Genomic DNA, 12912 nt, shown 5'->3' with positions numbered 1-12912 from the left:
AGGTGCACTGAAAAAAACTCCTTGTGTTTTTCCTGCCCGGAGTGGATATCCAAACTAGCTGGCTTAAAAACTGTCTTCAGTAACTTAAAACAGAAACCTGTTTCTCTAGCATGTGCATTACCTGCAATTGTGAACATCCTGCAGCATATTGTAAGAAATATTCTAAGATTAATTTTTGGTCATGCCAGACAGGAGCACATCACTGATTGTTTTCATAGAAACTGGACGTTAAGGGCCTCCATTTGGAGGAAAAGACATTAAGACTATGCTGGAACCGCTCTCAACGAACGGCGGGAGTACTCCTGAGATCCCGTTGGAAATGGTAACGGCACTCCCCCATGGTGGTGATTGGACATAATTTCTGGATTGGGAGGACGATGGGATACAAGTACTAGGCGACCTATACGAGGACGGGGCACTGTTGCCATTCCAGACACTGCAAGGGAGATATGATCTGCCTAGGTGGGGCTTCCTGCTGCATGCAGCATTGACTAGGGCAATACAGACGCATTGGCGGGTAGTACTAGCTATGGCATGCCAGTACGTCACAATGGCTGCTAGGACTTTTAAGGCGGTAACATGTCCATATGCCAGATTGCTTACTGAAGGACTAATGCCCCTAGACACACTGAAGGAGAAATGGGAGGTGGATATAGGCAGAGCTATCCCCGAGACGGCCTGGTCACGCATTGTATGTAGGGCTTGAAAGAGCACAAGACATGCGATGTTCCAGTTGGTGCACTTTTATATTCTCCATAAAGTATATCTGACGCCGGGGAAAATCCAGAAATATTTTGCAGTGGAGGAGGCGGCATGCCCTAGATGCACACACTTAGGAGCGGACTTAATGCACATGTTGTGGTCATGCCCTGAGTTAGGTGACTACTGCGAGGAGGTAGGGGAGACTCTCAACACTGTTACAGAGAGACAGCTGACTTTTGACGCGGCCACTAGTATCCTGCACTGGTTCCCTCATACGTCGAAGACTAAAATATCGAGCAAGTTTGTGGACATGAGGCTGCTGTTAGCAAAACGAGAAATCACGAGGCATTGGAAGGCGACGGTAGGGCCAAGAGTCAGGAGGTGGAGGGCCGAGTTCCTGAAATGGGCAGGCAGCGAAAGCACACTTAGGTACCAGCAGGCTAGAAGACTGAACAATGAGAAGGGACTGGAGGCAGCGACGGCATGGGAAACACTAGTGCAAGCGCTGCGAGATTTCCAGACCAAGGACGATGGAGAGGAGGAGGCACCCTTAATGGATGGCCGGAACCTGACCAGGTGCACTGACTGACTTTCAAGTTGGTGACTCCTGCACCCTTACAGCGGAACAGTTCCGGACGAATCACGCCGGTGGGGGGGGGGGGGGGGAGTGGGGAGGGCAGGGGAAAGGTAGGGGGGAAGCATCACTTGTTTAGGGGATGTTGGGGGTTAGTGTAACATTGGGATATAGGTATCAATATTAACCGCATACAGCCCCACAGGAAACGGGTAACGGGGCGCTTTGGGGATGTTGGAAGATGCAGGTAGCCAACATGTGTGGGGATTGATCTTTTGAATTGACTGATGGAGATTGTGATCATGTAATGCGGATATTGTAAAACCCAATAAAAATTGTTTTTAAAAAAATCACATTGTTTTCAGGACCAAAAGCATCTATTCCTTGACCAATCTGGTTCAATTTTGCAAGCATACTTTCTATTTAAAAAACATTCACACATATTCCCAAGTGTTTGTTTTGGCTTGGCTCGCTTCATTTCATATCATGGCGCCATATTATTCAGCAACCTCAACTTTGGACATTTGGTACTGCTAGGTGCAGTCCATTGGTTTCCCAATTTCCAAGTCGGTTATTGCTGTACTCAGATCATTCCCATTATTTTATTAAGAACTGCACCTTCCTTTTGTTTGCGTCCCTAATATATCATCAGTTTAGTACTCTGTTTGAGATTTGAAGATAGGAATTATCCAACCTGATGCTCTAAAGCAACCTGCTCAGATGTTAAGAGGTTCAAGATTTTTTTGCTGTTAATTCTGCAACAAATTAATTGAAACGTGAATACTTGTTAACTACAGCCTCTCACAAACAACAGGAGCGCTCTTAACATAGCGGACGTTTTGCGTCTTTAATTAATAAATATTGAGAGGCAGTACAGAAACAGTCAAACTTAGGCTATGTTTTAAATCGAGTCACTGATGGAATCTGTACTAGATGCACTTAAGCTGTTTCCAATCGGTCTCGGAATCATTACAAAATCTGATACTGGGTTGTGTACACTTAGTATACAACTTCTTAATAGTTTCTTTGACACTAGCCTAAACGAAACCGCCAATGTTAGATATGCAGTGATAGGATGCATGTACAAGGACACTGTCAGCCTTGCATCGCTACGTAGCGTACAGAGGAGAGTGCTGTGTAGAACCAGGCTATGTCCTCTGTGTATTGTGTGGTGACGAGGGTGGTGACTGATGCAGCCCTCAGCATCTGTCAGTGGGCTGTAAAGCACCAATCTTCCAGCAGAGCAGGGTTGGATTGGGATCAAAAATCAGCCCAGCCACAACAAATAATTGGCCCACATTTGCAGATTGCTCTTTTATGCAAAACGCTGCTCCAGTGTTTTAAGTAGTATAAAAAGATGGAGGGTGGTTCTCTAAAAGAGCCACTGGCTAATTTCGCTTTCTGGCCTATGTCTCATCGAATGGAGTGCTACCAACCACTAAAATGCCCATGTCTTACAAAAATTGTAACATTTGGTTTTCAAAATATTTAGAAATCCCAAATACTATTCTTATTACGTATGTGTGGTTCTTCTTCTATCTCAGTTAGATACTGTGGCCTTTTTATAGTAGATAATGGAAGTTCAGGGTACCAGCTGTAAACAGTTCCCAAAAATGGTAGATTAGAATGCTTCTGTAAGCAGGGAGGTGATGCACAATACATCCCCTAAGCTGTGAGTGCGTTACGCCAAGCCAAATGAGTTAAGAAGTCTATATTCTATTTTCATTACATTTTTTTGATCTTCATGGAGTTTCCCTGAGTGCTGTAGGTATGTCCTGTTCAAAGTGCAAAACGCCTCCAGGGGCACCTCGCAAACTACATATAATGATAAAGAAGAATATGTGAGCTTGCTCATCCTCCCATAACAAAGATATCAACTTGCAAAATAAATCAATTCTCACTACTTATTCTAGGCATGGTTCAGCTCCTTAGCACATGATGTTTCTCCTCAGACAAATGCAAACATGTTGAAATGCTGCATAAGGCCTAAAAGCAGTGCTGAAATTGGGCAGCTGGATGTAGATGGTGGGTGTTGGCACTCATTTAAGTGGATGGGGCTTGTTTTCCTCATCATTTCTTTGTACAAATGCACGTTACTTATGTATACAGATATACACTATTTCCTCTATCCATCCTTTAGCGTATTCATACAACTGACAGACTCGCATGTCTACCACTCCCAATAACAATTTATATTTCACCCTACTAATCCACCACTAATCCACCTTTGGTTTCCTGGGTAACGTGCCATCACCTAAAAGCACTTCAACGCCTTGTCTGGGGTATTAAGCGGTATATAAATACATTTACAATTGTTAAGAAAGTAAAACTGATTTATTTTCCAAGAAGCTTTGTCCATGTAATTAAGGATGTGGTTTAAAACATTTGAACTAAATTCCTGTGACAGACCAGTATTTGGGTACGTTGCTGTGAATTTTCTGTTATTGCATCCAGTCTGTTTTCCTAACCTCACCATTAGAAAATGAGCAGATAACTATAAAAACCTACAAATTAGGGAAGCCATAATCAGAGACGGATCAGTAATCAATGCTCCTTTGAACACTTCTGGTGCAGTATCAAAATCTAAGCAGAATTTCTTTCCCCAAAAAGCCTCACAATATCCATCGCCTAAACACGGGACTGAAGCTTCTGAATGCAGTTAAAATTATTATAACCATGGCAATGTGGGGGTCTGAACTGAACCTGTGACCTGTTGATGGTGAACATAGTCATGCAATGCGCATATAAACCTACGGGCAGTCAAGCTAGCTGTAGAGAGCTCTCAACCACATACTGACCCTTAACTTTTGTTTACTGAACTTCACTCAGATTTTTTTTTTAAATCACGTCAGCGGCATGAATCAAATCTAATCATAGCTGAGAAATACGAAAAAAAGAGAAATATCAATACCAATTTGAATTAGGATCTCCCAAAGTTTCAACCTGTTCATGTGATCAAACGCGCTAATTAGGTCCATAAAAGCTACATGTACCGAGCTTTCTAGCACTACTCTATACTTGCTAATAATAGAATGCAAGTTTAAGAATTGCTCCATGGTCTCTAGTCCTTCTCTGTACCCATACTGTACGCCTGACAGAATTATGATTCTCCACCCAAGCTGGAAATTTTTCCAACACCACTCTGCCGACGACTTTCACTACAGAATCTCTTAGATAGTGGTCTGCAGCAGAAGGCATCTTTATGATTACCATTTTAAAATACAGGGACTATCACAGAAGAGGAGCATGAACTAGGAAATTCACTTATACAGGCTGAGTTCAAGACACTCTTGATTAATGGAGCATATAGATCTATTTTGGACTCCTTTTTTTTTAAAGACCAAATAATATTGTGTTCTCTGTTCTACTCTGGTAGGCACATTCACAAAAGGACATCATGTAGCAATCAGTAAATCACTAAGAACAGAAAGTAAACAAGGGAATACAACTTTACAAAACAATAGCAAGCCTGGTTATATGATGTGTATCATGAGACTAAAGGTGAGATTGTGTCAGTGTCCGGGTACACCTTTCGCAGATCATTTGCCTCCAATCATGGAAGTCCAACTGTGGCTAGGGCTGTGTGGTGGGTTTTACAGGACAGGATTACATATAATAATAATATGATGTAGCATACGAGCCAGCCAACGACTGTCAAGTTTCATCATTTCACGTCATTTTTTTTAACATCTTTTTATTAAAGTTTGGCAGTCATACAGCAGATGTTAATGACGGTTATTGCATTTGTCAATCAAGAAACTGATTTTGAATTGCTTTCACAAAATCAAAACTAAACATTCATGACCCATTAGGTTTCCTTTCCACTTCATTTTTGAGTGGAAAGCTGAATTCGTCCCACGTGTAATCCATAGGACATTTGTGGAGTCTGCGTGCCTCTTCACAGCGATACAGGCTCTGCTTATGCCCAAAGAATCACTGTATCATGCAACTGGATAATTCCAGACATGGACAAAGCCTTCCATCTCATTGTGACTGTGCAGCTAGCTAAGGAATTGAACAATTTAGGGGTATCACTATGATCCTTCTTAACAGGCCTAAGAAGCAGATTCTTAATAGAGTCCCTTAAATTAATAAAGGAACCTACAATATCCTCAGGTGAATACTCTGATAATAAGCATGAATAAAGCATAGTAAATGTTCTTTTCAGGAGACTAGATAAAAAATTGCTGCAATATGGAAGATTCCAATTGAGTCTTAAACCTTTGGACTTAATTTAAAAACATGAGTTATCCCTTGGTAAATAACTGATAGTAACATAACTACTGGTAACTAAATATTAACTATTAGAGGGTTGATGTCACTACACCAACGCGCCCGGACACCCACTTCAAGGATGAAATTGCCCAAACCCAGAGAAAGCAAGATATAATCAAACATTTTAGAGCATACTTGCCTAGTAAACGTGTGAGTTTGCTCATCACTACTGCATAAGATTTCATGTACACTTTCCAAGTTGTGCACAATGAGATGGATGTATAGCGCTAAGCCCATTAAATCTATGGGTAGTAAAATATGATTATCTTTCCTAGGTCAATTTAAAGGACTGAAGGCAATGATTTTGATCCATTGTTGGCATGAAACTCACCTCCAACTATCAAATTAGAGGCCAGGTAAGACTCCTCGCAAGAAACGTGGATATTAACAATAGTGAACAAAGTACCAAAATTATGATTACCTGAGGAAAAATCGTTGTTATGAAAATTTATTTTACAGCAGTGAAATTTGCATTCCCACTTAACAAAAAATATTTGAATCTCTTCATGACCAGAAGCAATTGGTGTAACGTGACATTTCAACGAAAATCTGAACCAAGTAGGCAGTCCTCCTTTTCCCCTCCCAGAACTGGATGAAACACCAGGCAAATGATTACAATCAAAACCATAAAACTTAAGATCAGCTGTAGTCCAAGTCTCCAGTGGTAACATAATATACGATTTTATAAATGACTACCAGTGGTCCAGTTTGTTCTGGAAGGGTTTCCCTACAATGGTGGGGAGCAACCAGTGTTGGTAAAATACCCCTCACACACCAAAAGGACCCTTGGTGTCATGCTTCATCATTGGGGTCTTCGCACCCCTCTACGGGATGCGGCGTGCTGCGACCTAAGACTACGCGGGAGCACTTATTTAGATGGCTATGTGTGGTGTTTGTGAGGGTTTTGTTTTTATGTGCGTGAGTGGTGAGGTTTTCGACGAGTGATGATTAAAAAGGACCTGGCTCGTGGGGTAAGCTCAAAAAAAATTTTAATGGGCCCCCGGGCGAGTAAGGTGGGGATTTGTGTACCCCGTCCTGAAGAAGGAGTTCCGACTCCGAAACATGTTGAGACACACACACAGGAGGTGATGCACATTACCCCATGAGCCAGGTCCTTTTTATTATTCTTATTGTTTATGCATAATCTACTAGGGAGAACGAATCCATTATAGCACTCTCTCTCTCCCCCCTTGATATTTACGTACACCAGTTTGATCTGGGCCATGATACCATCAATATTCCAGCTAATCAGATTTTAATAAGACAACTTTCTATTGAGTGAACCCACTTGGTGAAATACAAAGATGCCTCCTGATTTTCTACCCAAGCATGCTTCCTGAGATTATTTACTTAATCTCATTTCTCCATAATGTAAGATCATGAATGATTTTATTTCATCACTGCTTGATTATTACAACTACTTAGAACTCCCTTATGCCTTGAAAGAGGAACTTCAATTAGTCCAGAATGTGACAGCCAAAATGATAGTCAAAATCACATTGCTCAAACGCTTACCATCCTTCACTACCTGCCTCTACCTCATAAAATTGTATCGCGTCTACTGCATAAAGTCTTATATTCTGGCAAGCAATCATTTTTGCACCGAAGTTTATTTGCAAGGATCATCACCGTGCCTTAAAATCAGCTGATCAATGCCACCTACAAATTCCAAAAAATAAGAGTTCCTTTCTAGGAGGGAGGGTTTCCTCAGCAGCAGGATTTGTGCAGCGCACTGTAACACTCTCCCCTTTAACGTTCACTCAGAAAACAAACTGCTCAAATCCCGCTAGACTTTAAATACGTGGCTTAAATCCGCATTGGTATGATAGTTCGATAATAATAAACCTGTGATTAACTCATTAGAGACAATGTGCAACTGGTGTACGTTTGTGCTATATAAATACGCAAATACAAATGTGATAGGCATCGATGAGTACAGCCATTGCAGCTGTATATAGCTGGATGTGTTGTGTGCAGTGAGCTGTGCTGAGTTACAAGCATGGGAGCGTTGTGTGCAGCAACTTGTGCTTTGTGCCATGTGTTTATGTCCACGGCGCGCAGTAGTGCGAACAGCTGAATGGACAGGCAGTTCTGTGCGAACTGGGCTGTGCAGTGTTGCCTGCAGCAGTCCTGCCAAGTATCACGCATCAGGCGTGACTCTAACGCATTTCAGTGTGGTGTTCCGCATCACCACACTGAAATACTTTGTCACGCATTTTGCCCACTCTCTGCTGACCACTGAATCTGGCTACCATAACGCCAGGGTGCTAGCGCGCACTGCCTGGTGCCTCGGACCTGTGTGTGCGCCGGCTGCTCAGCTCCCCGCAGACAGAGTAATTGACAAATAATGCTGGCAGCTCTGTGAGATTGCTTGCTACAATGTTGCAAAATGGGGCTTGCAGGCTGCTGGCTCTGCTTGATTCCCGCCCAAGGCGCGCTGAAAATGAGTCATAATCACAGACTCACCACCTGCCCAATTAATTACCGAGACCTGGGGGCCTGCCCTCATGTCGTGCCTACTGGCTGTGCCGTGCCTGGCGCCCATGACCTCAGAGATTTTTAACGAACTATAGGGCGGCTGGCTAGTTTGAGACAGCGCTGCGTAGAAGTGCTGCAAACTTTTCATGGCGTCGGCCGCAGCGCTCTGAGCGATGCCTGCTCCAGCTAAGTTAGGCACACTCTCGGCCGACGCACGTGGCGCCAAACTTAAATTGACATCACTGCAGTCAGTGCCGAATAGTGAAGTAGACAGTGAGACACAATGGGGGACCCCGAGTCAGGGTCCGTCCTCCTGCTGCCACCTGCGCTTCTTGAATTTCAAATGCGCAGCTCCTGGTCCTGACCTCGCTCGGGGTGCAGGGACGAGGTGATGGATCTCCGCAGTGGACAGTCAGTGAGTGCAGCAGGGCAAGTCAGACCGAAAGCTGCTGACACCGCCGTCTGTGGTAAAGATGGCTCATGGTTTCAATCTGGAATCGGATCCCACATGCACCATTCCGGCCCCAGACAGGGCCAGAGCAGCTGACCCACGAGTGAGTATCACTCAGACAGCACCGCAGGGGGCCGTTGCTGTGAGAGTGGGTACAGCAAGCTGCTGTGCTCACCGGGTGCAGCATGATTAATGGCAGAGCGGCGGCCGTAATTTCTCACACGACCAGGACCCAGAAAACCGGGCCTTGGCACCACCAGCCTGGCTCAGCTGCCCAGTGACGATCATAAATAATCAGCAAGTGCCTGGGAGAGCAGGTAATCTATTATCTGTAATTATCAATTACGTATTTTTTAAAACACTTTTCCGTAACTGCCATATATAAATTGCTGCAAGTACAGTACTGAGCTATGTGACTAGGTAAGTGTAGCGTAATATTGCGCTTACATTTCTAGTGCTTTGCGATGTTTATTTCCTCCCTTAGACTATGCCGCAGCCTGGGCCCCCAGAAATTCTTGCTGTCGCCTGGCAACACTAGAACTCCTCATGAACACTGCTTTGAGTCTGGGAGTGGGTGAGCAGGTCGTGTTTAGGGCAGACAGGCCTCTGATACACACCTAGCATGGAACTACAAATCTAATGAAAGCAATTGTTTAACAGAAACAAACCAAGCATCGTTAATTCAGAGAAAAACTTCCCATTAATGCACAAAATACAAATATGCATTCCAGTGATCAGTTGTGCATTCAGAGGTCCTCACCAGTCGTGGCTGGGGACAGACTGACTTTGATACTGTGCAGCACGTGAGAGAGTATGCAGCCGACTGAGCAGACAGAGATACTTCTCAAGGACTTCTGCAGATTCATTATTTTTTTTATTTTTTCTCCACCTAGGTGCAGCTGTAGTGTTGTCACTACTAGAGAAAATGTATTATAAAACGAACACTACCATAGTGATTTCGCAGAGGGGTTAAATATCCCTGTTGAAAGCTCTTGATTGTACCAATGATGCATTGCATATTCTCAAAACTACGATCAGTTTAAAGGACACTAGGTTACTGCCCTTCTATTTCTGTGATTTGCTGCCGTTTTAAGATTTTCTTAGTTTCTTGTTGCTCAAATGGGTGTAATTTCTGATATTTGTATGTTACCCTTGTCTTCATTGCTTGATTTTGCTCCCGAGCAAGTGTCACTCACTGTGGTTGAAATGTCACTCATAATTACACTGAAATTATAAAAATGTCACACATAGCAATCTGAAGCTTTGGCAGCTATGCTGCAGTAGACTGTAAATAAACGGTTGTGTCTGCAGTAGGATGTGCAGTATTGAGTTGAACAGAGATACTAGCCTTGCTTTGATAGAATGAACCCTGCGTGAAGTCATTGAGTGTACAGTGCACTGCTTTTGCAGTGCAGTGCTTTATGCATTGTTGTACCCATCTGACTGTCCAGACCGTGTATGTAATTATACAGTAAGCTGTGTTCAGTCTTATGCTCCCCGAGGGGCTGACACTTACCCTGGCGGTCACTTTGTACACGGTGTAACCCCGCTGATGTCTCTTGGGCTCAGTGACAGTGTAGAAGCGACCAAGTTCCCCGCCGCTGCTGCCTCTGCGGGCGATCATGCTGGCCTGGTGGCCCCAGAGACACCATCAGAACCGCCCCGGGCTGTCACTGAGCAGCCTCCACCACAGCCGTGTCCCACAGCTGCGTTTATACTTCCGGGTTACTAGACCCATACAGTCACAAGTGTACCTAAGGACAGGCTGGTGCCAGCTGATGAGATGTAATAGGACGCTCTGGCGGCCATGTTAGACTAATCACATCTCCAACACAAATGCTCTCCGGGGGAAAGCTGTCAAAAATAGAATGACATTGTATCAGCTATCCCACTACACTAATGTTAGCCAGTACTAGTACATCGCTTAACCCTTATAAAAAAAATCTATACCAATCCAATGAATGTACCATACATTTTTTTTAAATGACTAAAACACGAATAGTTTCCAAACAAACAGAAGTAACGTTTTTCTAATTGGCTCGTTCATTTACTATCGCGCAAGCAAACCTTGTTACACGAAAGCCCCCCTGGGAACAATTTAAGAAGGTGATAATTCTATGTTATTTGTCTTTAAGAATAACAAAGTAAATGCAGCGGCCATTTTGAAACGGAATGATTTTAGTGACTTTTCCAGAAGAAGACGTATCCTGCAGGCGTAATAAACACATTTCTGTAACAAAATGTTGGCGTACACAATTGACAAAATGCGCAGTCATGATACTCTTTCTCAAACAAGCCTTACTCACCATTGAACAGAGCTTAAAGTGCTTGTTGTGTCCTAGCAACTGCCCTGGCATCTTCCATGGTTACCAGTCTTCAGAGGTTCTGGAAGGTGGACCAGAGGAGGAGAACAGTTGCTGCTGTATGGACATGTCCAGGGATTGTTCCTCCTATCTTAATAAAGCTCTTCTATTCAAAACTACTGTCTGCGCCTCTTAAAAGTGGCGACGAAAATGGGATGGTGCTTCCCAGAGGGCAGGCTGGATAAGGTGATGCTGCTGTGAATTGATGCTGATCCAATAACCCCTGGACAACCTTGTGGTCTAACTGTCAGTTGGTTCTGGCTAACCGGAGTGGTGTTGTCACTGCATTCCACCAGGGAGTTGTCCTGAAGTACAAAGGACATCAAGGGAGTTACTGCAGTGAGCGTTTTCCGGCGTTATTGTAACCAGGCAGAAGCATTGTGGTGTACTGTGAACCTGGAAAATAATTGTGCTAAGAACCTGGAATATCGCCTGGAAATTCTGCCAGTAATCAACGTGCATGCGGGTTCGTGGCCAGAACTGTTTTATTTTAATTTTAATTCATAAAGTTTTATATAGCGCTAGCTAGACCCGTGGGTATCAGAGCGCTTTACATACACAAAGGAAAAGAAAAATTGCATAACATCGCAGGACATGAGGATGCATAAAGATATAAGCAAAGACATAATACTTATGTATACAGTGAGGGGAGAAAGACGCAGGTGGTTGAAATAGTCGGATAATCACCACCCTTGAAGGTCAAAGTGAGGGGGAGTCCATAATGTTATTGATGCCTAGGTTGGTTGACTTGGTCGGTAAAGTAGTGGTTGAGGAGAAGGAGTTTCAGGTCCTTTATGAAGCAAGAGGAGGAGGTGTTGCATCTGAGGTCAATAGGGAGTGCGTTCCACATCCTGGGTACGTTACCAGATTAGAATCAATACTGGGTCGTTTTTCTTTTCAGTTTCGGAGGGATGAGAAGAAGTGAGTTGGTGCTCTCAGAGTTCTGGATTTTCCAGCTTTTACCAGTTTCTGTTTAGGTAGTTGGGGGATTGGGCGTGAAGGGCCTTGTGTGTGATGCAGGCCAGTTTGTAAATACATCTACCTTTCATTGGAAGCCAGTTGGGTGCGTTGAGGGTTGGTGGAATGTGTTCAAATCTTTTTTATACCAGTTATGAGTCGAGTTGCCATGTTAAGGACTGACCTTAGTGGGGCTAGATAAGCTTTTGGTGACCCTGTTAGGATGGCATTTCCATAGTCCAGTTTGGAAAGGACTAGGGATTTTACTCTTTGTTATACCTTGATTCCTACAAGTGCATCTCCCCCTTAGCTGCTCAGCCAGAATTAATGTGATGACTGTGTGGAATGTTAGAATGCCTGATGACAGAGAGAGTGGAATGTTAGTGTGCCTGCTTGTGTGGAGAGAATGACAGTTAAATAGAGTGGGCTGAGCAGCAACTATACTGCTCCTTGTGGGACCTCTTTAAGACCTCTATGAAACCTGTAACATACTACTGAACCAACCAATAAACCTTCTACATGAAACATATCTCCTGGCTACCTCTAGTCATCTTTGGAATTTACCGCACAACATTTTGGCGACGATCTAGAAGAAATCCTGCGTGTTTTGGCCACAAGACTACAGAAGGTGAGGAAAAGGAAAATTTTACAGAACTACTTAAGGCAAACCAACTTAAAAAAATAAAAACAAGGAAAAGAACGCCCCCCTGAGTCCCACCAGTGTCCTCTAACATCTGGACAGCCTACCCAGGGTGCTTCACATTCCTTGTGATTGTGGACTTATGGTTTATAAAGAAAGATTACAGCGCTGGCATTTTTTTTTCTTTTTTAGTTTCTTCCTGTGTACTTTATTGGCGCTACAGTGTTGTAAATTGACTAGTCAGCTAACAATCTACTGTGGACCCTGCTGTCATCTGGCTATTTCAGACTTATGCTGTTGATCGTATTTCCTGCAGGCATGGGATCACATCTTTCATCATTTTTGGTGCAGCGACATGCAGTGACTCTGAGGGCATGTATCTGCATATACAAATACTGGCAAAACATCAAACTGTCATTGGCTCCTTCCTGAGTGTACTTTATAAATTGAAGAGAATGCGTGACTAGACAAA

At 43.5% G+C, this 12912-nt stretch overlaps 1 protein-coding gene across 2 annotated transcripts in view; it reads right to left on the bottom strand.

Annotated features, from left to right (window-relative positions):
- Window positions 1-10207, bottom strand: part of RPS6KC1 (ribosomal protein S6 kinase C1) — a 479581-nt gene extending 469374 nt beyond the window's left edge. For both annotated transcript variants that reach the window (XM_078649767.1, XM_078649766.1), the window contains exon 1: window positions 9997-10207. In XM_078649767.1, coding sequence (XP_078505893.1) covers window positions 9997-10104 — 108 coding nt within the window. In that variant the 5' untranslated portion in view covers window positions 10105-10207. The remainder of the gene's footprint in view (window positions 1-9996) is intronic.
- Window positions 10208-12912: the final 2705 nt, after the last annotated feature.

This window comes from Lissotriton helveticus, chromosome 6, assembly GCF_964261635.1.
Source record: "Lissotriton helveticus chromosome 6, aLisHel1.1, whole genome shotgun sequence".
Taxonomy (NCBI): domain Eukaryota; kingdom Metazoa; phylum Chordata; class Amphibia; order Caudata; family Salamandridae; genus Lissotriton; species Lissotriton helveticus.
This window is presented reverse-complemented; position numbering and strand designations above follow the sequence as displayed.